This window comes from Lolium rigidum, chromosome 6, assembly GCF_022539505.1.
Source record: "Lolium rigidum isolate FL_2022 chromosome 6, APGP_CSIRO_Lrig_0.1, whole genome shotgun sequence".
Taxonomy (NCBI): domain Eukaryota; kingdom Viridiplantae; phylum Streptophyta; class Magnoliopsida; order Poales; family Poaceae; genus Lolium; species Lolium rigidum.
This window is the reverse complement of record NC_061513.1, coordinates 264008976-264032841: the sequence shown is the minus strand read 5'-3', so window position 1 is coordinate 264032841 and position 23866 is coordinate 264008976. Positions and strand designations below refer to the sequence as shown.

The window sequence follows — 23866 nt, the reverse complement described above, 5'->3', positions numbered from 1 at the left end:
ATCGAACAAATTTTTAGGAACAAGCCAACCATAGTTATTTTCTAGTGCCTCGAACATTCCCGCGAGCTTGCAAGGTATTGATGTCTTAATATCCCCTACATCATTAACATTATTAGTGTACTTTATTCTATCAATGTCCATTTTTTCAAGGGTACTAGCAAAGTTGGTGTAAGAACCAAGCATCTTATATTTAATAAAGACTTTTCTAGCCTCTCTTGCTACACCACCAAATTCTTTAAGAAGGGTTTCTAAGACAAAATCTTTCTTCTCCCATTCCTCCATATCACCGAGTGTGAGAAACATGTGTTGGATTATAGGATTGAGATTAACAAATTTAGTTTCCAACATGTGTACTAAAGAAGCAACAGCAATTTCATAAGTAGGAGCAAGTTATACCAAGTGTCTATCTTCAAAATCTTCAACTTTACTAACATGAGTGAAAAAATCTTCTATATTATCTCTTCCAATGATAGACCCACGTCCTACTGGTATGTCTTTTAGAGTGTAATTAGGGGGAAACATGATGAAATAAACAAAAGGTAAATAAAGTAAATGCAAGTAACTAATTTTTTTGTATTTCTGATATAGAGAACAAGACAGTAAATAAAGTAAAGCTAGCAACTAATTTTTTTTGTATTTTGATATAATGCAGCAAACAAAAATAGTAAATAAAGTAAATCAAGACAAAAACAAAGTAAAGAGATTGGATTGTGGAGACTCCCCTTGCAGCGTGTCTTGATCTCCCCGGCAACGGCGCCAGAAAAAATGCTGCTGGCGTGCAGTTGACGTGGGAGATAGAAATCTTTGTGGTGTAACTTTTCTTCAGGTCCCCGGCAACGGCGCCAGAAAAAATGCTTGATGGCGTGTACAGCACACGTCCGTTGGGAACCCCAAGAGGAGGTATGATGCGTACAGTAGCAAGTTTTCCCTCAGAAAGAAACCAAGGTTTATCGAACCAGGAGGAGCCAAGAAGCACGTTGAAGGTTGATGGCGGCGGGATGTAGTGCGGCGCAACACCAGGGATTCCGGCGCCAACGTGGAACCTGCACAACACAACCAAAGTACTTTGCCCCAACGAAACGAGTGAGGTTGTCAATCTCACCGGCTTGCTGTAACAAAGGATTAACCGTATTGTGTGGAAGATGATTGTTTGCAGAAAACAGTAAAGAACAATTGCAGTAGATTGTATTCGATGTAAAGAATAGGACCGGGGTCCACAGTTCACTAGAGGTGTCTCTCCCATAAGATAAATAGCATGTTGGGTGAACAAATTACAGTCGGGCAATTGACAAATAGAGAGGGCATGACAATGCACATACATGATATGATAAATATAGTGAGATTTAATTGGGCATTACGACAAAGTACATAGACCGCTATCCAAGCATGCATCTATGCCTAAAAAGTCCACCTTCGAAGTTATCATCCGAACCCCTTCCGGTATTAAGTTGCAAACAACAGACAATTGCATTAAATATGGTGCGTAATGTAATCAATAACTACATCCTTGGACATAGCATCAATGTTTTATCCCTAGTGGCAACAAGCACATCCACAACCTTAGAACTTTCTCGTCACCGTCCCGCATTTAATGGAGGCATGAACCCACTATCGAGCATAAATACTCCCTCTTGGAGTTAAGAGCAAAAACTTGGCCAGAGCCTCTACTAATAACGGAGAGCATGCAAGATCATAAACAACACATAGGTAATAGATTGATAATCACCATAACATAGTATTCTCTATCCATCGGATCCCGACAAACAAAACATATAGAATTAGAGATAGATGATCTTGATCATGTTAGGCAGCTCACAAGATCCGACAATGAAGCACATAAGGAGAAGACGACCATCTAGCTACTGCTATGGACCCATAGTCCAGGGGTGAACTACTCACTCATCACTCCGGAGGCGATCATGGCGATGAAGAGTCCTCCGGGAGATGTATCCCCTCTCCGGCAGGGTGCCGAAGGCGATCTCCTGAATCCCCCGAGATGGGATTGGCGGCGGCGGCGTCTCTGGAAGGTTTTCCGTATCGTGGCTCTCGGTACAGAGGGTTTCGCGACGAAGGCTTTAAGTAGGCGAAAGGGTAGGTCAGGGAGCGTCACGAGGTGGCGACACAGCAGGGCCGCGCGGCCAGCACCTGGGCCGCGCCGCCCTAGCGTGTCGTCGCCTCGTGGCCCCACTTCGTTTCCCCCTCGGTCTTCTGGAAGCTTCGTGCAAAAATAGGACCCTGGGCGTTGATTTCGTCCAATTCCGAGAATATTTCCTTACTAGGATTTCTGAAACCAAAAACAGCAGAAAACAAGAATCGGCTCTTCGGCATCTTGTTAATAGGTTAGTGCCGGAAAATGCATAAATACGACATATAATGTGTATAAAACATGTAGATATCATCAATAATGTGGCATGGAACATAAGAAATTATCAATACGTCGGAGACGTATCAACCGCCACGAAGGCAGGCCAATACGCTGGCGGACGATGTTGTAGCAGCAGCTGCTGCTCCTATGGCTGCTTGCCCCTGCAGGCCCTTGTGAACATGAAATTTGCATCCTCTTCCAATGGACATATCTTCGTATGCACCATGTAGAAACGAATCTGAAAAACCAAAACGAGAAACGGATCTAAATCCATGTAGAAACGGATCTGCACGAACCAGGAAACAGTGTCCTAGGGATTAATCAAACAAGATGCAGATAAAGGTGTGCTTCCACGTTTAGTATTTTAGTTTAGCCTATAAAAGAGCACATTTGAGAGGACGAACCTGAATCCCAAGAGGCAAAGGGGCTCGCTCGGGAAGAAGATTTCTACCAACCTCTATCTGCCCAGGCCGTCGTCCGGCGCTGCCGCACCTGCACCTTGCGCTGCTCCACCATCACACACGGGCTCACCAGCTCCCCGTCGCAAGGCTGCTGCTCGCGCGCCGTCCGCCCCTTCTCGCGTGCCTCCGAGCGACCGCAGATTGAGGCGATCCCGGCGAAACGAAGATGTGGAGGCGATCCTCCATCTCCAATGCCGCTTCTTGCCCCGGCCGCCGCCCTTCCGTCGCCGTTTAGGTCCGCCCTGGCCTCCGGCCGGCAGGGCTGCATCTAGCTGGGTGGAGAAGGCAGGGAGGTGGTCGGCGGAGTAGGGGGTGGGAGGAGGGTCAGGGAAGAGAATGAAGGGATTGGGGGAGAGAGGAGCAGACGCAGATTGGGGCAGGTTTCGCTCGCTGCTTCTGTCTCAAGCTGCATTCATGCTTGACCCACTTATAACTTACCCAAGGCGACTGACAAGTGGACCCGTCCTAATGCAGGTCCCATGCGTAGTCACAGGCGGGTAGAATAGCGCTGCTCCATGGCTTTATCTAGGAAGGGCAATGAATGGAAAGCCGCCCACGCGTCCACGCCCACGAACCACCACCAGCACAACTGGCCAGAATGAACGGCCGAGATCCGTCAACTGACACATGCTGACAAGATCTGATGGCCTAGAATCGCAAATCGTTGTGAGACCCCCTATGGGGGGCATCTATTATACCTTTAGATATCATTTTTCTTTAACTCCTAGAATCACAATTGAAGACATCATATGCTGTCCAAACGATTTTGTTCACGGAAGATGAAAGATTCTGAGAATGAGAAACAGATGGACCCGTACGTATTCACTTTGGAGACATTCATATGCAGTCCAATCAAGCAGATCTTCTCATGTTTTGTACACCCCATGATGCATTTGGAGGTGTCATTTTGAGATGAAAAGCTTGAGAAAATGTTAACAGTTGATCCGCTATTGAAAAAATTGTTTCCCGCATAAGATACATGTCTAACAGTTCCCTAAGTAATAGACTTCGGCAGGCTAATGGCCAAATTTCCCGAGAATGACTACTGCAACCAGACATGGATAAAAAAAAATCTGCTATTCCCTGTGGCCCGTCTTTGTTGGTGTGAATCTCCGTTTTAGCCTCTAGGTTTACTTATACTCGCTTTGTCAATTAAAAGGGGGCCAAAGGGAGTAACATATATAGCTCAAAAGTTGCAAACACCAAACACAGCGAATTGTACGAATTTACATATATCTAAGTCTGGTTTATAACTGAAACCAGCCAACGGCTTAGTATCCTCATTGCTTGGTTTGTTCTCTCTCTCAGCTTTAATTCCCCTCTCGGAATTCTCTGACCCTACAATTGCAAAGGAATACAGAGTGAACCCTGATGCTGAACATTGGACATGCTCAACAACACTATAGCCGGGCAGAAGGAGGTGATCACTCCACAACATAAGGGTATATATTGTATGAGGCACATTTTTTGCATAACCCTAATACGGTGCCAATCTTTTGTATCTCTAAACTTGCAGGGTGCTCTTAGGCTGCGCCAGTGGTTACCTTGTGAACAACGCTGCCTGCCGTGCTGCCCAGGTCACAGTTCTCAAGCCAACGACCACTGTCACAGACTCACACTTCTCAAGCCAACGACAACCGATGATCTTATCGGCGAAAATACCACATGTGTTTTATTTTGTTGAGTCCAGTTAGCTGCAACTCCCTGAATTATGTGTAATAATCAACAATTAGCATTCTGAAGATACCATATTTGTGTGCTTATCTTTAGCCTCGCGACACTGTGATGTTATTTGTTGCACGAGTGATGTTTATATAGTTCTTTGTGTAAGAACAAATGGATTTTGCTATTGTTCTGGACAGTCCTTTTTCTGCACATGCTAGTAACTTGAACAATGGGACATGAAGGTCTGCTTCACTGACGCCTATAACTTCAACAAATGCTACTAATACATTTTTCCATCCAGCGGAACCCCATGACCTTGAAACACACGGCGGTGTATTTTTCCAGCTTCAAGTGTTCATTCATGAATTTCTGGTTCTCGGTCCCAATGTACTCATAGTCGCTCACCGTGTTCCAGATTTGAGAAACACGCCATGCTTTAGGATGCTAGGTCGTTTCTATTTTTTCCTTTTCTTTCTTTCGTCTATTTCATTGTACCTTTGTTCCTTTCTAGTTTACCTTCCTAATTAATTTCTATTTTTCAACCCTTTTGTAGTGTGGTTTATTTCTTTTCTGCTCTCATCTCTAACCTTTTTATGCAAATACATGAATACTTATTAAACACATAAGCATTAATTTTTGAGTGTTCGATTTTCATTTCTTTAAATACATAATAATATGAATTTATATAAAGGGGCACCGGGTTCTGGTTTGCCTTGGTCCCCTGAAATCCCGGTATCGGCCCCGTGCCCCACGTTGACACTAGCATCTACTTTTGTCTTCGATGATGCATATGTCAATGTCTAATATAGTTCAAATTACATAAATTATTTAATTATATTTTGTTAGAGTTTAGTTCAATGTTGGCATCACATTCCCCTGGAATCTGAGTATAGGGTCCCCACGTTGAAACTAGCACGTACTTTCACCTTTCATGATGCATATGTCAATGTCTAATATAGTTCGAAGTACATAAATGAAAGTTGAAATATATTTTGTTGACTTCAGCTCAACGGTGGCGTCAAAAGAGGTATACACTGCCAAAGATATTATCCAAACAAAAAAAGGAGGCTCCATGGAGGAAACATAAGGGCATGTACAATGGGGGCATCATCTACCTACTGTCCCAGGTTTCCAGGTAAGCAAAGAAAAAAAATAGGAGGTAGAAATCAACCACAACATTCCAAGATATCACATGCAATGGTCCTCCAACATGATTCAAACCATTTTTTCTTCACCTATTTTCTACTTCACCGGCTCATCCTCTCTCCTCTCTCTCCTCACTCTCTCACACTTTTCCAACTTTTAGCATTGAGAAGGTGGGATCTCCTGCAAGAGACCACTTTAATCTGCATGTGTTAGGTAGAGCCGATGAGAACCATCCAAACCTACATAGCAGCTGGAGCAGCGGTGGAGCATTGGCCATGCCCTAAGGTTGTTGCGCTCGTATTTACAAGTTTCAAAAGACCTAATTCTTTTGGAGAGGTATATGGACACAATTTCTACGAACGTGCAAAATTGCCTTAGAAAATATGCTGTATTTTGGTTTTACGAAAATGAGAAAAAATGGGGCTCTAAGTAGTCATTTACAAAATTCACTTTTGAAGTCTTTTATATGTAGGGCGCATATTGATTGACCACATAATTCAATGAAAAATTGTACGGAGTACTTACATGGTAAACATCTATATGTACTTGTATGCATTTTCTCGAAAACTTTTCGAGTGAAAACATGAGGTTTTCAGAAAGCAGGCTCCATGAAGCTGGGTTCCATTTGATGTTTTCTCGAGCTGAACGACCCGAAACGCCCAGTCGGGCCCAAGCCGCCGCCGCGCCGCAGCATCCACACGCTGCTGACCTGGCCTTGCCCGGCGCCGGCGAGCCTCCCTTGCCGCCTCCGCGGCGCAGTGGGCAGTCGCAGCGTCCTCCGGGACCGGCTCGGCGCCCGAGCCCCGAAGGTTCCATCTCCTCAACCGCCTGGTGGCATGTACGCCACGCACAGCCACGGGCGTCGCCGCGAGAGGGGAGTCCGTGCCCATGGCGGCGTCGCCAGGAAGCGCGCATCGCTTTCTCCGCTGCAGGTGCTGTGCTGCTCCATCGGCGCCATTGTCCTCATCGCGAACGCTCGCGGCGCCCTGTTCCCAAAGGTATTATTGCTTACTTTCAGAACTAGACATCGCTAGTGAAAATAGCACCACCGAGTTCTTAAGCATGAACCGATGATTACCCCGTATGGCCGTATGTCTGGACTAGCGATCTTCTCATCAGATTTGTCACTCGCAAAGAAGTTTCTGCACGATTGATTCGTTGCCGAACCTTGTCAGTGCTTGCAAGCAGCATTCAGCAGATTCAGCATGTGAAGCATGGCACTGAACTGACTGAATCCTCCCCTAATTCGATGCCTTTTTCGGTGATTGCAGGAGTCGTATCTTGGTTCCTGTTGGAGCACCACCACGAGCAAACCTCGAGGTGTGAAGTATGAGCTGCACACGCTCCCTGTAAGGCCTTTGCTGTCTTGAGATGTCCTTTAGCATTGTACAGGAAAGGCGAATGAATGGCTCACAAGTCTGGACGCTAGTTTCCTAGGTGGATGCAATGGCTGTGGCTGACGGTGACTCTATCACCGTGTATGTTGACACGGCTTACCCTCATGAATCTGGAAACGTGCCCCGTGAAGTTCAGGAAGCCGCGGTGGAGCGGATCAAGGCGCGGGCGGCCAAGAACTACCAGAAGGCCGACGCGCTTCAGAAGATCATAGTGGATGCTGGATACAGGTCACTTCAAATTAACATCAATGAACTGTCTGCTTGCGCATGGTGTCAGCTTCTGATTCTTTTTATGACTTCCAATTGCAGGCAAGTTCCTAACCTGAGTGGTGATCAGGTTCTTGCAAAGAAGTACCGGGTCAGGCTAAGGTTTGTCTCGCTTCTTGTGCTCAATGTTTGAGGACTTTTTTCAAGTTGTACTGCAGTTGAGATAATATGGAACGCAACAATGTAATGCAGAGGGATCGATGCACCAGAGAACTCGATGCTTTATGGTAAAGAGGCAAAAGAGGAGCTAGTGAAGCTGGTGCAGGGAAGAACCTTAAAGATTTCCGTATATGATACTACCGGTACGGTCAACTGGTTGGAGATGTTGAGTGCAATGGGGTCTTCGTGCAGGTAGAAACTCATACTTTTTTGTTTGAATTTCGAAGTCTTATACTGACGTCTGTATACTGGATATGACCAATGGAAGTATTGAATTCTTTTTTCATCCTGGCTTCTTCTTTTAAAAGACCTCTAGCGTTGCAATTGCACCTTTACATATCAAGGCTGTGAAAAATGCCTATGTATCAGAGCAACATGCTTTTGATATTGAATTATGCAACTGACAATACCTACTTTATAAGCTTGTCAGTATTAGTTTGTGACACTCTGACTAAGAAGCAAGTAACTTTTAGGTACATATTTGGGGTTAAGTTCTGCAACAAAATTCTGAATTGATTCATCTGAAAACAACCTACTTTATAACCTTGTTAACTATACTTTGCAACATTCTGACTAAGAAACAACTATGTTTTCTCTCATCTTGCTTTTGGACTAGGAACACATGCTGAAGAAAGGGCTCACCTGGCACTACACTGCCTACGATAGAAGGCCAGAGCTTGCCAAGGTATGCAGCAGCATTAGACACCTGATAGGCTCGGTTCGCTTAACTAAATCACTGGAGAGCAGTAGAGCACCCTTTGAACATTTCTCCAACCATATATACACCTGAAAAGGCCTTGACGAACTGAAATTTATGTCAGTGGGAGAGCCAGGCGCGAGCGAGTGGGCTGGGACTGTGGGGGCTACCGAACCCTGAGAAGCCATGGGAATGGAGGAAGGAGAAGCGCATGAGGAAATGGTGAGTCAGTCAGCCGTGACCTGTGACCATGAAGAGCTGAAGACAGGGCTTGTTTGATTCGATCTCCTGAGATTTTCTAGACCGGAATACGTTCATCAATTTTGTACCTCGACAGTTTCATCATGTTGTAACAGCTGATGTAGAGTGGAGCAGAAAGCATTGGGTGTTGTAAATCTCCAATTTGGGATTTTTGCATTAGATTGTTGTGAACATGTAACCTTAAGATAACAGGGTCTGATTGACATATCATCAACTTGAGTTTGCAATCGATATTATGGTCTTAATTTGTTTTCGATTTTCTGAGCCCTTTTCTCCGCGCGAAATGACGCTCTTGCTCTGTACTGGACTGAACCAGTATCGACCGAACCCATCCCCCTGTTCCTCACCTGTTCGGCTGGAGACCACAGACCAGATCACAAAAGCAGCGACCGGGGTGAGGGACCTGCCCCGCCGACGGGAGCACTCCGGCGCGACGCTTGGCCGGCGCGGCGCGACTCCGGCGAGCAGGCTGCCAAGTGATTCTTTCCTCGGTCCCGTTCATCTCTCCTACCAGTGCACCTCCCCAGTCCGTCTCTCTCGTGCTCGTTAGGTCAATCAGAGGTGACTAGCTGCCGCCGGTGAAAGGAACGAGATCGGTCGGGTTAGTATTGGGGCAAGAGCGTCATTCCGCGTGATAGTATTGGGCTCACAAATTCCAAAATGATTTAATCCCTAATTTAAAAGGGTACATGATAAAAAAAAAGGCATATATATGATCAATGGCAATCTAAAATGGGGCATATGATCATTTCCATTGTTAAAGTTAAACAGGGCTTCTGATCAAATCTCCATCTATCTTCGCAAGTTAAACCTCTGCCTAGTGAGGCATTTTGCTGATGATGCTTGTGGTAGGGGACCCCGTGTAGGAGATGTGAAATCTTCTTGCCTCCTCATGGTGGGGGTTGCTCGATTGGTAAATATTCAGTTTTATTATGCACACGAAATTTCGACTGATATGTAATTATCTTCAGTGTTAGAGCAGGTCTAACAGACCCCGTAAAAGGCTCAACCCCGTAAAATAACCGCCGATATACGGGGTAGGCCTCTACCCGGCCGTCTAGCAGACCCCGTAAAACAGGCCCCCGTGTCGATTTTTTACAGTTTCGGCTACGGGGTGGCTTTTGGCCCCTTACTTGTACGGGGCGGGAGGCCAAACCCTCACTCGTGGCGCGCTGAATTTTCAGAAATCGCAACTGCTTCCGCGACGGCTGTTGGCGCTCGTCGGTGCCTCCGGCGTGGCGGCGGCTCGGTTCGCCGGTGAATTCGCGCCGTGGGTGCCAGCGGCGGGTTGGTCGGCTTGAGGACCTGCAGGTGGGCGCGCAGGTGGGGTTGGGGAGGCGGACGAGGTGCAGCAGCGGCCGTGGCGGGCGGCGCGCGCGGCCGGCCGGAGCCGGCCGGAGCGGGCGCGGCCAAGGCCGGCGCGGCCGTGGCGGGCGGCGGCCGGCCGGCGCGGCCAAGGCCGGCGCGGCCGAGGCGCGGCGCGGCCAAGGCCGGCGCGGCCGTGGCGGGCCGCGGCCAAGGCCGGCGCGGCCTTGGCGGGCGGGGACGGGGACGGGCGGCCGTGGGCCGGCGGCGGCGGGGGCCGGCCGGTGGCCGGCGGGCAGGGGCTAGGCAGGTGGGGGGCGGCCGGGGCAGGGGCTAGGCAGGGGCGGGCGGGAGGAGGAAGAAGAAGTGGAGGAAGGGGATTTTTTTAATTTGGCATATTTTCGGAATATTCCTTTTTACAGTTTAGTTGTACGGGGTCTGCTAGCTTGGATAATTTTTCGGCCGGTGAAAACTGAATACAGGACCCTCTACTCGCGTTTTAAGGGGTGAAAAAATATGGGACCTGTTAGACATGCTCTTAGGTTTGTCAGGCTCTGAAGGTGGCGTGGTCTCTGTGAGAATCTTAGATTTGGTTGGTTTTGATGAGCTGATACCATGGAGCAGAAAGCGCAGGGAGTTTGTACCAGCGCGTACAGGTACGCCCACCGCCGCGAGGGAGGAGCCGATATCCATGATGTATTTGTCGAGAAGAGCGTGTTCAGGGTGCTACTTTCCTGTATCAGTGCAGCGCTCCTTCTAGGAAATGTTTGTCGTTCCTTGTTGTCGAAGGTACTTCTCTCACAAGTTCATTCCCAAAATCCAACTATGACATAGTATCCGCCATTCCACTCGGGTGCTCTGGTTGCTAGATGTCAATTTATTTCCATGAACTTCTTGGAATCTTAGCAATGTGGATCAAGATGCCGATAGATATATGTTAGGTTCCTCTACAGTCTACAAGATAAAAAAAAATTACACATTCCATGTTGAGGATGATTAATGCCATTGTTTCAGATTCTGGTAGTGAAGGAACCATAACATTTATGATTTTTTTGTTTTTGAAACAAGGCAAGACTTCCCATTTTCATTGCCAAGCTTAAATGTTTCAGGAGACTTTATGCCTCGGTTCATTTTGGAGTGCTTCATTTTCTGCTATTATTGCTAAACTAGCATGGTGTAGGATAACGTTGCATACAAAAAATAAAAATTTTCCTACCGCGAACACGCAATCCAAGCCAAGATGCAATCTAGAAGATAGGAGCAACGAGGGGATGAACGAGACTAACCCTTGAAGAGATTCCAAAGCCTACAAGAGGAGGCTCTTGTTGCTGCGGTAGACGTTCACTTGCCGCTTGCAAAAGCGCGTAGAAGATCTTGATCACGATCGCTTCCGGCGCTACGAACGGGCAGCACCTCCGTACTCGGTCACACGTTCGGTTGTTGATGAAGACGACGTCCACCTCCCCGTTCCAGCGGGCAGCGGAAGTAGTAGCTCCTCTTGAATCCGACAAGCACGACGGCGTGGTGTCGGTGGTGGTGGAGAAATCCGGCGGAGCTTCGCTTAAGCGTGCGGGATGTGGTGGAGGAGAGAGACCGCTAGGGTTTGGGGAGATGGGCGCCGGCTAGGGCACCCTTGAGGGGTGCGGTCATGGTGGTGGCTTGAGTGGCCGGCCAGCCCCTCTCTCCCCTCTTTATATAGGTGGAGGCCCCAAGGTTTAGGTCAAAGAGTCCGAATAAGACCCCAACAAAACCTTCCAAGTGTCCAAACCTAGGGGGAGTGGGACTCCCCCTTTCCTTGGGGGGTGGCCGGCCACCATGGTGGGGAGTCCACTTGGGACTCCTCCACCCTTAGGTTGGCCGGCCAAGGTGGGTGGAGTCCCTCTGGGACTCCACCTTCCATCCTTATTTCTTCCGGACTTTTCTAGAACCTTCTAGAACCTTCCGTAGAACCTTCCGAATCATTTTAATTCACATAAAATGACATCCTATACATGAATCTTATTCTCCGGACCATTCCGGAACTCCTCGTGATGTCCGGGATCTTATCCGGGACTCCGAACAAATATTCGAACTCCATTCCATATTCAAGTTCTACCATTTCAACATCCAACTTTAAGTGTGTCACCCTACGGTTCGTGAACTATGCGGACATGGTAGAGTACTCACTCCGACCAATAACCAATAGCGGGATCTGAAGATCCATAATGGCTCCCACATATTCAACGATGACTTTTAGTGATCGAATGAACCATTCACATACAATACCAATTCCCTTTGTCACGCGATATTTTACTTGTCCGAGGTTTGATCTTCGGTATCACTCTATACCTTGTTCAACCTCGTCTCCTGACAAGTACTCTTTACTCGTACCGTGGTATGTGGTCTCTTATGAACTCATTCATATGCTTGCAAGACATTAGACGACATTCTACCGAGAGGGCCCGGAGTATATCTATCCGTCATCGGGATGGACAAATCCCACTCGTTGATCCATATGCTTCAACTCATACTTTCCGGATACTTAATCCCACCTTTATAACCACCCATTTACGCAGTGGCGTTTGGTGTAATCAAAGTACCTTTCCGCTATAAGTGATTTACATGATCTCATGGTCATAAGGACTAGGTAACTATGTATCGAAAGCTTATAGCAAATAACTTAATAACGAGATCTTATGCTACGCTTAATTGGGTGTGTCCATTACATCATTCATATAATGATATAACCTTGTTATTAATAACATCCAATGTTCATGATTATGAAATTAATCATCCATTAATCAACAAGCTAGTTAAGAGGCATACTAGGGACTTTCTTTGTTGTCTACATATCACACATGTACTAATGTTTCGGTTAATACAATTATAGCATGATATATAAATATTTATCATAAACATAAAGATATAAATAATAACCACTTTATTATTGCCTCTAGGGCATATCTCCTTCAGTCTCTCACTTGCACTAGAGTCAATAATCTAGTTTACATTTGTAAAGATATAACACCTTGGCCTTCTGGTGCTTTATCATGTTTTGCTCACGGGAGAGGTTTTAGTCAACGGATCTGACACGCTCAGAAACGTATGTATTTTGTAATTCATTTGCATCTCAATGCATCACTCATTTCCAAATGAGTCGGCATTTAAATATGTTTGGTCTTCTGGTGGAACCTTAATTCCGCGGTCTGAAATATGTTACTAATATTGTCACACACAATATAGCTTCAAAGTTCTGACTCTGTCGGAACTACACCAAGTTCTCAAAGAACCTCTTGACTTAACATCCTTTGTCATTGTCAAAACAATGACATACTCTGCCTTCTTTTGTAGAATCCTTCACAATATTTTAGAACTCTTCTAAATCTAGCATAGACAACTTCTAGCTCATTTGTGCTACCTTTTAAACAACACTTAGTCTAATTTGAGATTGAAATTTTATTTTTCATATGTGACAAAACAAATATCGGTGTAATCACCTTACAGCGATTTGTTTGTCATTTTTCCATATAAAACTATATATCTATCCTTGGATCTTCTAAAGTACTCAAGGATATTCCTACTGTTTGTCCAATAATCATCACATGAATTATTCTGGTATATGCTCCTAAATTTTTAGAGCACAGGACATCTGATTTTGTACATATTCTTCGTGATCTAAAATCACTCATGTGTTTTTACTCATCGAGTGTCAGATACACTCAAATCTTGTTAAACCTTCACATGACAAGAACATTTTCTTAATATTTCTATATTGAACTACTTCAATATCCATTCTATGTACTTTGACTTAAACTTATTATGTGTTTCAATCTATCTTCATAGATTTTGACACTAAATATGTTTCAGTCCATATCCTTTCATTGAAGTTAATTTCTCAATGAATCCTTTTTAATCAAGTATATAATTACATTATTTATAACCAACTATATGTCACATACATAAAGTATTATAAATATGTCTTAGCGCTCCCACTTAATTTCTTGCAAATGCAAGCCTCTTCATCGTCTCTGATGAAATCAAAAAAAAACTCTTTGACTATTTCATCTGGTGAAGATTCTAACTCCGTAATACTCACTTCATCCAATTGAAGTTCGTATACCTATCTAGTATTCTACGGACTAGCAAAATAATTGGTTGTATCTTGTATACATACTTCTGTTAAGTAGTGTATTTTACCATCCTACTAGCATATCTCATAAAACAAATATGTAGTGATTACTAGAATAATCCACATAGACTATAAGCATTGCTACGGAAGATCTAATCTTATCGTAGTCAACTCTTTGAACTTTGTCGTAAACTATTTTTCGACAAGTCGAGCTTCTTTAAGGATATTTCATCCAAGTCTATAGATCCATTTACTTTCAAAAAATATTCATCTATTATGGATTTCATGGCGTATGGCCATTTTAACGGGTCGTGGCCCATCATAACTTCTTTGTTTGTAGTTGGTTTATCATTGTTCAAAATCAATCCTTTGTCCACAAATCATTTATTTGATCACAAAGTAAACCATACCTACAAGGTTCAATATGTACTTCGATCTCCATGGCTAAAACACTTTGTAGTCATGGGAGCCATGATCGTCGTGGCCGCTTCCGAAACCAATTCCGATGATGCGCTACTCTGATCATTATGCTCAGGTTCATAAACCTTATCAAATTATATTGTCCTCCCACTCAAATACTTCACTAGAAACAATTTCTTGGAAATAAGAAACATTGACAAACACTTTTGTCTTTCTCTCCATAGTGGGAAGAATTCCCAATCAATTCTCTGGGATAACCAACAAAGACATTCATCCGATTTTGGTTGTTTAACTTTTAGACCAAAATTTAAAGAAAAGACTATTAGGGTTTATACCCATACCATAACTCGTATGGTGTCATTTCTAAGGATCATGATGATGCTCTATTCAGTGTAAAAGCGGTAGTCACTAAAGCATAATCCACAAAAATATAATGGCGTCATAATATTTTATCTCATCATTAATTCAACAAGGCTTGGATACATCTCTCGGATACTATATCATCATTATGATGCTCCAAGAAATGTGAGTTGTAGAACAATTTCATGACTCTCTTAGATGTTCGCTAAAACTCGTAATTCAAATATTTTCACCATGATCCAATCATAGATATTTGACTTTTCTATTACGATGATTTCCACTTCATGCTGAAATTTATTTGAATCCATTCAAATGTTTCAAACTTCTTCCTTATTGAATATATCCACATATATATACTCAATTCATTGTTGAAAGTTTTCATGAAGTAGAAGAATCTCCCGCACACAACTATACCCAGTGAACCACATACATCATCATGTATTTTTCACTAAGTTAGTTGCCCGTTCAACTCTTGGCCTATGAACGGTATTTTAATCATTCTCTTTAGAAAAGATTTGCAAGCGCCAAATGATTCAAAAATCAAATGACTCCAAAATCCATTTGCATGGAGTTCCTTCATGCGTTCCTTTCTAACATGACCTAAATGGCGGTTCCACAAATAAGTGGAATTCAAATCATTTGCCTTATGGCATTTTAGCGTCAGTGTTATGTATGTGTGTTTCACCATTAAGATTTATAATAACTTATCCATCATATATGGAGTAATGTCATAATTTGAACCACTCATTGTTTTCATTTGATCAGAGCAAAATAACAATTATTAAGTTCTTTATTATAAATTCTAAGGGCTAGATAGAATGCCAACGACGAACATAATAACACTTTATTTTGTTCCAGACGTGCATTTCTATCATATTCCTTGTCGATCACTTAGGCCATTGTATTCTTGTATTGCGTTGTTTTGTATGACACTTCATACCAACCAATATAGTAATAATACCCAAGAATTTCATAGTGTGACCTAACTAGGAATACAACCATAACATGTATATTATTTATATACACCTGAGCTAGACTTTGTAGTCTTTTCTTTCTTTCAGCCAAAAGATCTTTTGCAGTTTCTCTTTTAGCTTTCCTCATTATTCAGAAAAACACTTCAACATTAATAACTTCTAGGTTTGTTGGTCTAATACCAATAACCTTGAGGTTCTTATTTTGAAGTTGATCATCATATGACAAGTGTTCCAGATTTCACTATTAGTAACTTTGTAATATGATGAACAATTTCACTCATAATTTTATCCATCATATCATGACGACTTTCCGAGACCATGTCTGTACATGCTAGGCTCGTAAAGTTTTAACCTTGGTATTTGCATGTGCAAATCTAGCTTGCACCCGTTGTATGCACTCGTAGAATCTATCACACCCGATCATCACGTGATGCTTCGAAACGACGAGTCTTAATAACGGTGCATATTAAGGATGGTCACTTCATGGATATGCGAATATTGTTAGTGCCCCAATAGTTGGAGGATTGTGACGCCTTGCATCTTCAACCTTCGTACATTCCCATAAAACTTATGAGTTTATGTAGTCTCACCAAAATATATTATATCATCTTGCAATAAGGTCTTAGATATCATATATATCTCATACCTTGATTATTTCTGAAAACTAAATTTTCAGCTCCTTACTTTTCAAACAGATTTGAACTTCAAGTTTTACGGAGACAAGATAACTTTAGGTACTAATTGAAACCATAGCTCTTTGAATCAACAATGTGAGGTTTACTAAAAGTTTGCAATAGGACTTAATCAATTCTTGATTCTTTAACAATACGGTACCAATCCGTAAAGTTTCTTGTCAGATTTTAACAGTATTTCTATCTCAATAACAAGACTAGCGCATGGTAGAAAACGGATGCCAATACTACAAAATTAATTCAAAATACTACTCATACTATGTTTATGATAATTAGTTCATGTTTTAATCTAATTACTAATGAACTCCCACTTAATACAACATCCATCATAGTTGTTAAGTGGTACACGATCCAAATCCACTACACCAAAACCGATCATCACGTGAGATGATGTAGCTTCAATGGTGAACATCAACATGTTGATCATATCATCCATATGACTCGTGTTCAACCTTTCGGTTTCCGTTGTCCCGAGGCCATGTCTCGTACATGCTAGGCTCGTCAAGCAAACCCAAGTATTCCGCGTGTGCAACATGGCTTACACCCGTTGTATGTGAATCGTTGAATCTATCACATCCGATCATCACGAGATGCTTCGAAACGACGAACTGTTACAACGGTGCATACGAGGGGAGAACACTTTATTATCTTGATATTAATGTGAGGGATCATCTTATAATGCTACCGTCGCGATCTAAGCAAAATAAGATGCATAAAGGATTAACATCACATGCAATTCATATGTGATATGATATGGCCCTTTAGTCTATGTGCCTTCGATCTTCATCTTCAAAGCACGGACATGATCTCCATCATCAACGGGCATGATCTCCATCATCGTCGGCGTAGCGTCAAGGTCCATGGCGCCGTCTTCATGGTTGTTCACCTCATGTAGCAACTATTACAACTACTTTGAAATACTACTCAACATGAAATTTAAAGACAACCATAAGGCTCCTCGCCGGTTGCCACAATACAATAATGATCATCTCATACATATTCATCATCATATCATGGCCATATCACATCACCAAACCCCGCAAAAACAAGTTAGACGTCTCTAATTTGGTTTGCATATTTTACGTGGTTTAGGGTTTTCGAGTAAGATCTAATCTACCTACGAACATGAACCACAACGGTGATACTAGTGTTGTCAATAGAAGAGTAAATTGAATCTTCACTATAGTAGGAGAGATAGACACCCGCAAAGCCTCTTATGCAATACAAGTTGCATGTCGAACGAGGAACAAGTCTCATGAACGCGGCCGCTTCATCCCACTATGCCACAAAGATGCAAAGTACTCAAACTAAAGATAACAAGAGCATCAACGCCCACAAAACCATTGTGTTCTACTCGTGCAACCATCTATGCATAGACACGGCTCTGATACCACCGTAGGATAACGTTGCATAGAAAACAAAAAATTTCCTACCGCGAACACGCAATCCAAGCCAAGATGCAATCTAGAAGATGGGAGCAACGAGGGGATGAACGCGACTAACCCTTGAAGAGATTCCAAAGCCTACAAGAGGAGGCTCTTGTTGCTGCGGTAGACGTTCACTTGCCGCTTGCAAAAGCGCGTAGAAGATCTTGATCACGATCGCTTCCGGCGCTACGAACGGGCAGCACCTCCGTACTCGGTCACACGTTCGGTTGTTGATGAAGACGACGTCCACCTCCCCGTTCCAGCGGGCAGCGGAAGTAGTAGCTCCTCTTGAATCCGACAAAGCACGACGGCGTGGTGTCGGTGGTGGTGGAGAAATCCGGCGGAGCTTCGCTTAAGCGTGCGGGATGTGGTGGAGGAGAGAGACCGCTAGGGTTTGGGGAGATGGGCGCCGGCTAGGGCACCCTTGAGGGGTGCGGTCATGGTGGTGGCTTGAGTGGCCGGCCAGCCCCTCTCTCCCCCTCTTTATATAGGTGGAGGCCCCAAGGTTTAAGTCAAAGAGTCCGAATAAGACCCCAACAAAACCTTCCAAGTGTCCAAACCTAGGGGGAGTGGGACTCCCCCCCTTTCCTTGGTGGGGTGGCCGGCCACCATGGTGGGGAGTCCACTTGGGACTCCTCCTCCCTTAGGTTGGCCGGCCAAGGTGGGTGGAGTCCCTCTGGGACTCCACCTTCCATCCTTATTTCTTCCGGACTTTTCTAGAACCTTCTAGAACCTTCCGTAGAACCTTCCGAATCATTTTAATTCACATAAAATGACATCCTATATATGAATCTTATTTTCCGGACCATTCCGGAACTCCTCGTGATGTCCGGGATCTTATCCGGGACTCCGAACAAATATTCGAACTCCATTCCATATTCAAGTTCTACCATTTCAACATCCAACTTTAAGTGTGTCACCCTACGGTTCGTGAACTATGCGGACATGGTTGAGTACTCACTCCGACCAATAACCAATAGCGGGATCCGGAGATCCATAATGGCTCCCACATATTCAACGATGACTTTTAGTGATCGAATGAACCATTCACATACAATACCAATTCCCTTTGTCACGCGATATTTTACTTGTCCGAGGTTTGATCTTCGGTATCACTCTATACCTTGTTCAACCTCGTCTCCAGACAAGTACTCTTTACTCGTACCGTGGTATGTGGTCTCTTATGAACTCATTCATATGCTTGCAAGACATTAGACGACATTCCACCGAGAGGGCCCAGAGTATATCTATCCGTCATCGGGATGGACAAATCCCACTGTTGATCCATATGCTTCAACTCATACTTTCCGGATACTTAATCCCACCTTTATAACCACCCATTTACGCAGTGGCGTTTGGTGTAATCAAAGTACCTTTCCGATATAAGTGATTTACATGATCTCATGGTCATAAGGACTAGGTAACTATGTATCGAAAGCTTATAGCAAATAACTTAATGACGAGATCTTATGCTACGCTTAATTGGGTGTGTCCATTACATCATTCATATAATGATATAACCTTGTTATTAATAACATCCAATGTTCATGATTATGAAACTAATCATCCATTAATCAACAAGCTAGTTAAGAGGCATACTAGGGACTTTCTTTGTTGTCTACATATCACACATGTACTAATGTTTCGGTTAATACAATTATAGCATGATATATAAACATTTATCATAAACATAAAGATATAAATAATAACCACTTTATTATTGCCTCTAGGGCATATCTCCTTCACATGGTGGCCCTCGCAAATGCGAGGGCATTGGATTAATTGTCTTGAAAGTGATAGCGATATTATATTTTTGTTATGGAATCAATAATAATACCAATGGATTATCATTGAAATTTTTTATACCATAGTAACCATAATATTATCCTACATGCACAATAACATCTTTATATTCCTTAATTTGTGGGTGAAATTTTACTTCACCAATTGCGGTAGAATTATAAATAACATTAGCCACTCTTGAGGTTTTGTAGATGGTGATATTATATCTTTTTATAGGATCAAATCCATATCACGAGCTCATTCGCAAAAAAAAATCCATATCACGAGCTAGCTTGTAGATTTATGTGATCGTCGATATTAGCTCATTGGTCTACGAATTTGGGACGTTGCTATATTGTTATCGTCGGCCTTCTCGCATTCTTAAAGCTTAGCATGTGTCACCAAACTTTTTTCTCGATTGTTATTTCCGATATCTCGTAGTAAACCGATTTTTTGGTTAGTCAACGAAGACAAAATATTACCGTAGAAATTAACCAACATTTAGATATATGCTCAAAATTTATTTTTTGTTTGAGAAGTTTTAGACGAATTAGTAAATGTGTTCGACAAATTTCGGGTAGTATTTTCAGAATTTCCAAAAACGTAATATACCGTTGCCTGCGGTAGGGCATGACACCACCTAGAAAAAAATATTACCTACCCAAATTTACGGACATTTACATAATTTGCTCAAATTTATTTTTTGTTTGAGAAGTTTTTGATGAATTTTGGACAAAGTTATGAATTGGTATGACAATTTTGCGCGATATTTTTGCTAGTATTGTCAAAATTTCTGAAAAAGGGAAACAATGTTACCTACCTGTGTTTTCTCTCACCGAGAAAAAAACGTTGGCAGCCACCCACTAACGTGAAGGTGATCTATCAACAAAATGCGAGCTACTATTGCTCTAATTCATAGTGCATGGCTCATCGATATTAAAAAAGGGGTGTTTTTTCTACAGTGCCTTAGTGTACTTTTTTGGCCAAACATGCACGTCTCCAATTAAACATGAAGTGCCTCGATTTAAAAAGAAGCCGCATGGCTTACCGGATATGCATTGTATCCACATTAGTGCATATTTTTGAGCAATCGTGTTGTGCCTCATCTTTTTGTTTAATATCAACAATTAAATATAAATCCAGCAACCTAAATATGTACAATGTTGGCTGCTTTACATGCGTAGGTTCATCTTATGTACTTACCAACATATGTTTGTCTAAAGAATTCCTGATTTCACGCCACCATACCTGGAAGTGGTCCGTGAAATATCCTTATACCTGGAAGCGGACCGGTATTTTGAAGGAAACATATCAGAGCTTAGGCGTAAACCATCTTGTACTCTTATTATAAACGGACGTGTATAGTTTTTTCTTTCTTTAACACAGGTGTGCGTAACCATATGACTTATCCTGCCATACATTTTCTTTTGTAATTTTTTTTTGTTGTATGTAACACTTTTTATCTTTTAATATCATAGGATTAGAATCATCGGTTTATATTATTTAGCATATGTGGATTAACGCGGTGTCTCCTAAAACACACTTATTATGCTTTTAGTACTCCCTCCGGTCTCTTTTAATTGACTCAGATTTAGTACAACTTTATACTAAATTTGAGTCAATTAAAAAAGAACGGAGGGAGTAGTATATATAATATATATTTTTGTGTGTCGTACATGTTATTCTCACACAAAATCCAAGTTTCTCAGTCTAGGAATTTTTCTAACGGAGGCAATTATATCCCATGGTGACACGATCTGATGCTACAACTTTTTACAGTTGCACACTATGGATTACTTTTATTTTTTCGTGGTGATCTGGTACGCGTCATTCCATATTTGATACGTAATCGTGTGGACTATTAAGAGGTATCTTCACGGTTATTTTTTTAAATAGACTTTTCTTTATTTATTTAGGGAAACGGACTTGCCTATTGCCTATTAGTAAGGGATCTCTTTCCCGCAAAAAATCCTTTCCATGTATAAGCAACAAACGTGAGCCCAAAATAAAAAGAAAAAATTACGGGAGTCCCAGGACCAATAATGTGTACATGATCTCTCCTCCCCTTGAAAATTTACTTTCCATGTACACAAATATGTGGGTCCAAATTTAAAAAATATGGCAGTCCATCAAAGTTTAATCTTCCATATATTAACGTGTCAAACTGGAACTACACTCACGTTCTAGCTAATTTACTTGTACTTTTTTTTTGTAAGAACCAAGATAGACATTTTGAAGGTGTAGGTTGACACGTTATTAACCAAAAAAAAAACAGTTGTATGAGGAGACCATAAATATCACGATCAGATTTGCCTTATAGAACAAATTATGATGTTGATGCTTCTTCTCTTGATGTTACTTGATTTTCACTTTCTGCGCCTAGCTGAAAGGCGTTAAAGAAAAACGCTTATGGGAGACAACCCATTATTTTATTTTTGCAATTTTTGAGTCAAGGTGCTTGTTACTACTGTAGTAACTAGCAAGGTGGCTTTGGAGTGCTTCATTTTCTGCTATTATTGCTAAATGGTTGCAATACAAGCCTGTGAAGAAAGGTGGGTGCTGAGGTTGTTCTGCATTCTTTCTATATTTTTTCAATTATAGTAACTTTCGCCATAAAGTTGCACAAAAAAGGATACTCTTGTTTATCACCATCGGCTTGGAAAAAATGATTATATACAAGTGAAACTTCATGCTCCTTATTCAGCACTATATTCAATTTTCTGCAGAGTCATTGATGATCATGCCAGCTTTTGGCATTCAGCTAGAACAACACTTCTGGAGGTATGAAAATTTGACGGGTCGAGTTTTCACTCTTGTTCTCAGAATTTGCTCCTCTTGAAGATTATATGACATTGCAAGAGCACATCATCAACTGCAATAAGATATATGAAGTTAAAGGCTTTGGATACCTACTAAAATTAGCACTTATTTCCTGTCAGTACTCAGTACTAGTTAGTGACAAGATGTGCAATGGATAAAGTAGTTCTGAGGTTAACTAGAAGTGACCATCTTATGCTTGCCCTTTCCATTGTTTTATTATATATGGTATAAGGTAGAAATATTAGAGGTCTCTTCATTCTTTTATCTCTTTGACATCTATGTTATCTTTCATAGTGGAAGAGTGCATCGCCAATTTGTGCCCGTCAGCAAGCTCCTAAAGCCGCTGCTGAATGAGTGTGTGACCCCTGTTACATGTTACTGGAGCTTGGCGGTGCTTTTACGCGATGAGGATGAGCTCATGCTTGTTTTCAAGGTAAATCTCGCCTGCTTTCAGATGATTTTGAAGTGCAAATGTTAGGAACCTGTGGCCTGAGAGAGCTTATCTGCAGAAACTGCATCCACCGGTCAAAATCTTGGTCCTGATCTGGAAAGCTTTGTGCACATTCACAAACTCCGACGGCATTAGCCTTTCTGAAGTTCCTCGACCAGATGATTTGCATGAAAATGTTGATCAGGATGGTGCTGTGGAGTCATGAATAGCACATGGAAACTATTCCCTGAAGCGTTTCCTACCAAGTGACAGCATGATGCTCAGTTTTGTCACCACTAACTGAAGATAAATTATCAGGTGGAGAATGTTAGCGATACTACCAGGGCTCTGATCATTCGTCCGAACAGGCTAAATTATTTTCTGCTTAGCTGCATAAACTGAGTGACCCACTTGTAACACTGGCCATGTGTGGTTCTGACTTGTGAAAATTCATAACAGGATGTACCGTGCTGTTGTTCAGATGAATTCACACCACTGGGGAATTCATGTTCCTCTCACCAGGAGCAGCCAGTCGAGTTAATACGGGACGTCGACTAACTCTGGCCAGGCTGCTCCCGGTGGGAAGTCATGTTCTCTACACTGTAACTCTGCAAGGAAGGTACATCTGTCTGCTGATAACAAAACCTTAGCCATCTCCAGACAGTCATATCTGTTGCGTTGATTGTTTTCTTCTTTTTATGCCTTGGGCGAGATGTGAAAATATAGAAAACAAACCATCTGCTTAGTGCAGGAGTTGACAAACCACACGCCCGGATCTTCAGGCTGCAGCTCTAATAATACTCTAAGGACGATGATGCAGAGAAGAAGCAAAATTAATCACACAAGTTGCAATAATGTACTAAGTCTACTAATCTTTTTACTCGCCAGTAGACTGCATGTGTACACCATCCATTTTATGCCAAATTAAGCAGGCCAACAACCGCAGTGGATCTCAAGATGTAGAGACGGAGATATGTGTACATGTCAGTGGCTGTTTCCGAAGAACTCTCCGGAGGCCATCACCATCATTCCAACCATGCCCAACGGCCATTGTTATCTACAATTTCTACATCATCACCAACTAAGACAGACAAATCGTCAGGCAAGATCTCAAGCACCTGCATTTAATA

At 42.6% G+C, this 23866-nt stretch overlaps 1 protein-coding gene and 1 pseudogene across 1 annotated transcript; both read left to right on the top strand.

The window, feature by feature from the left end:
- Positions 1–5589: 5589 nt before the first annotated feature.
- Positions 5590–8612, top strand: LOC124664062 (annotated as a pseudogene).
- Positions 8613–10281: 1669 nt separating this feature from the next.
- On the top strand, positions 10282–23163 carry LOC124667434. The gene is made up of 6 exons (XM_047204716.1): positions 10282–10512; positions 10833–10848; positions 21967–22038; positions 22213–22267; positions 22601–22739; positions 22816–23163. Exons 1-6 carry the CDS (start codon positions 10339–10341, stop codon positions 22960–22962), a joined length of 603 nt encoding a protein of 200 aa, XP_047060672.1. The 5' UTR covers positions 10282–10338; the 3' UTR covers positions 22963–23163.
- The last annotated feature ends 703 nt before the right edge of the window (positions 23164–23866 follow it).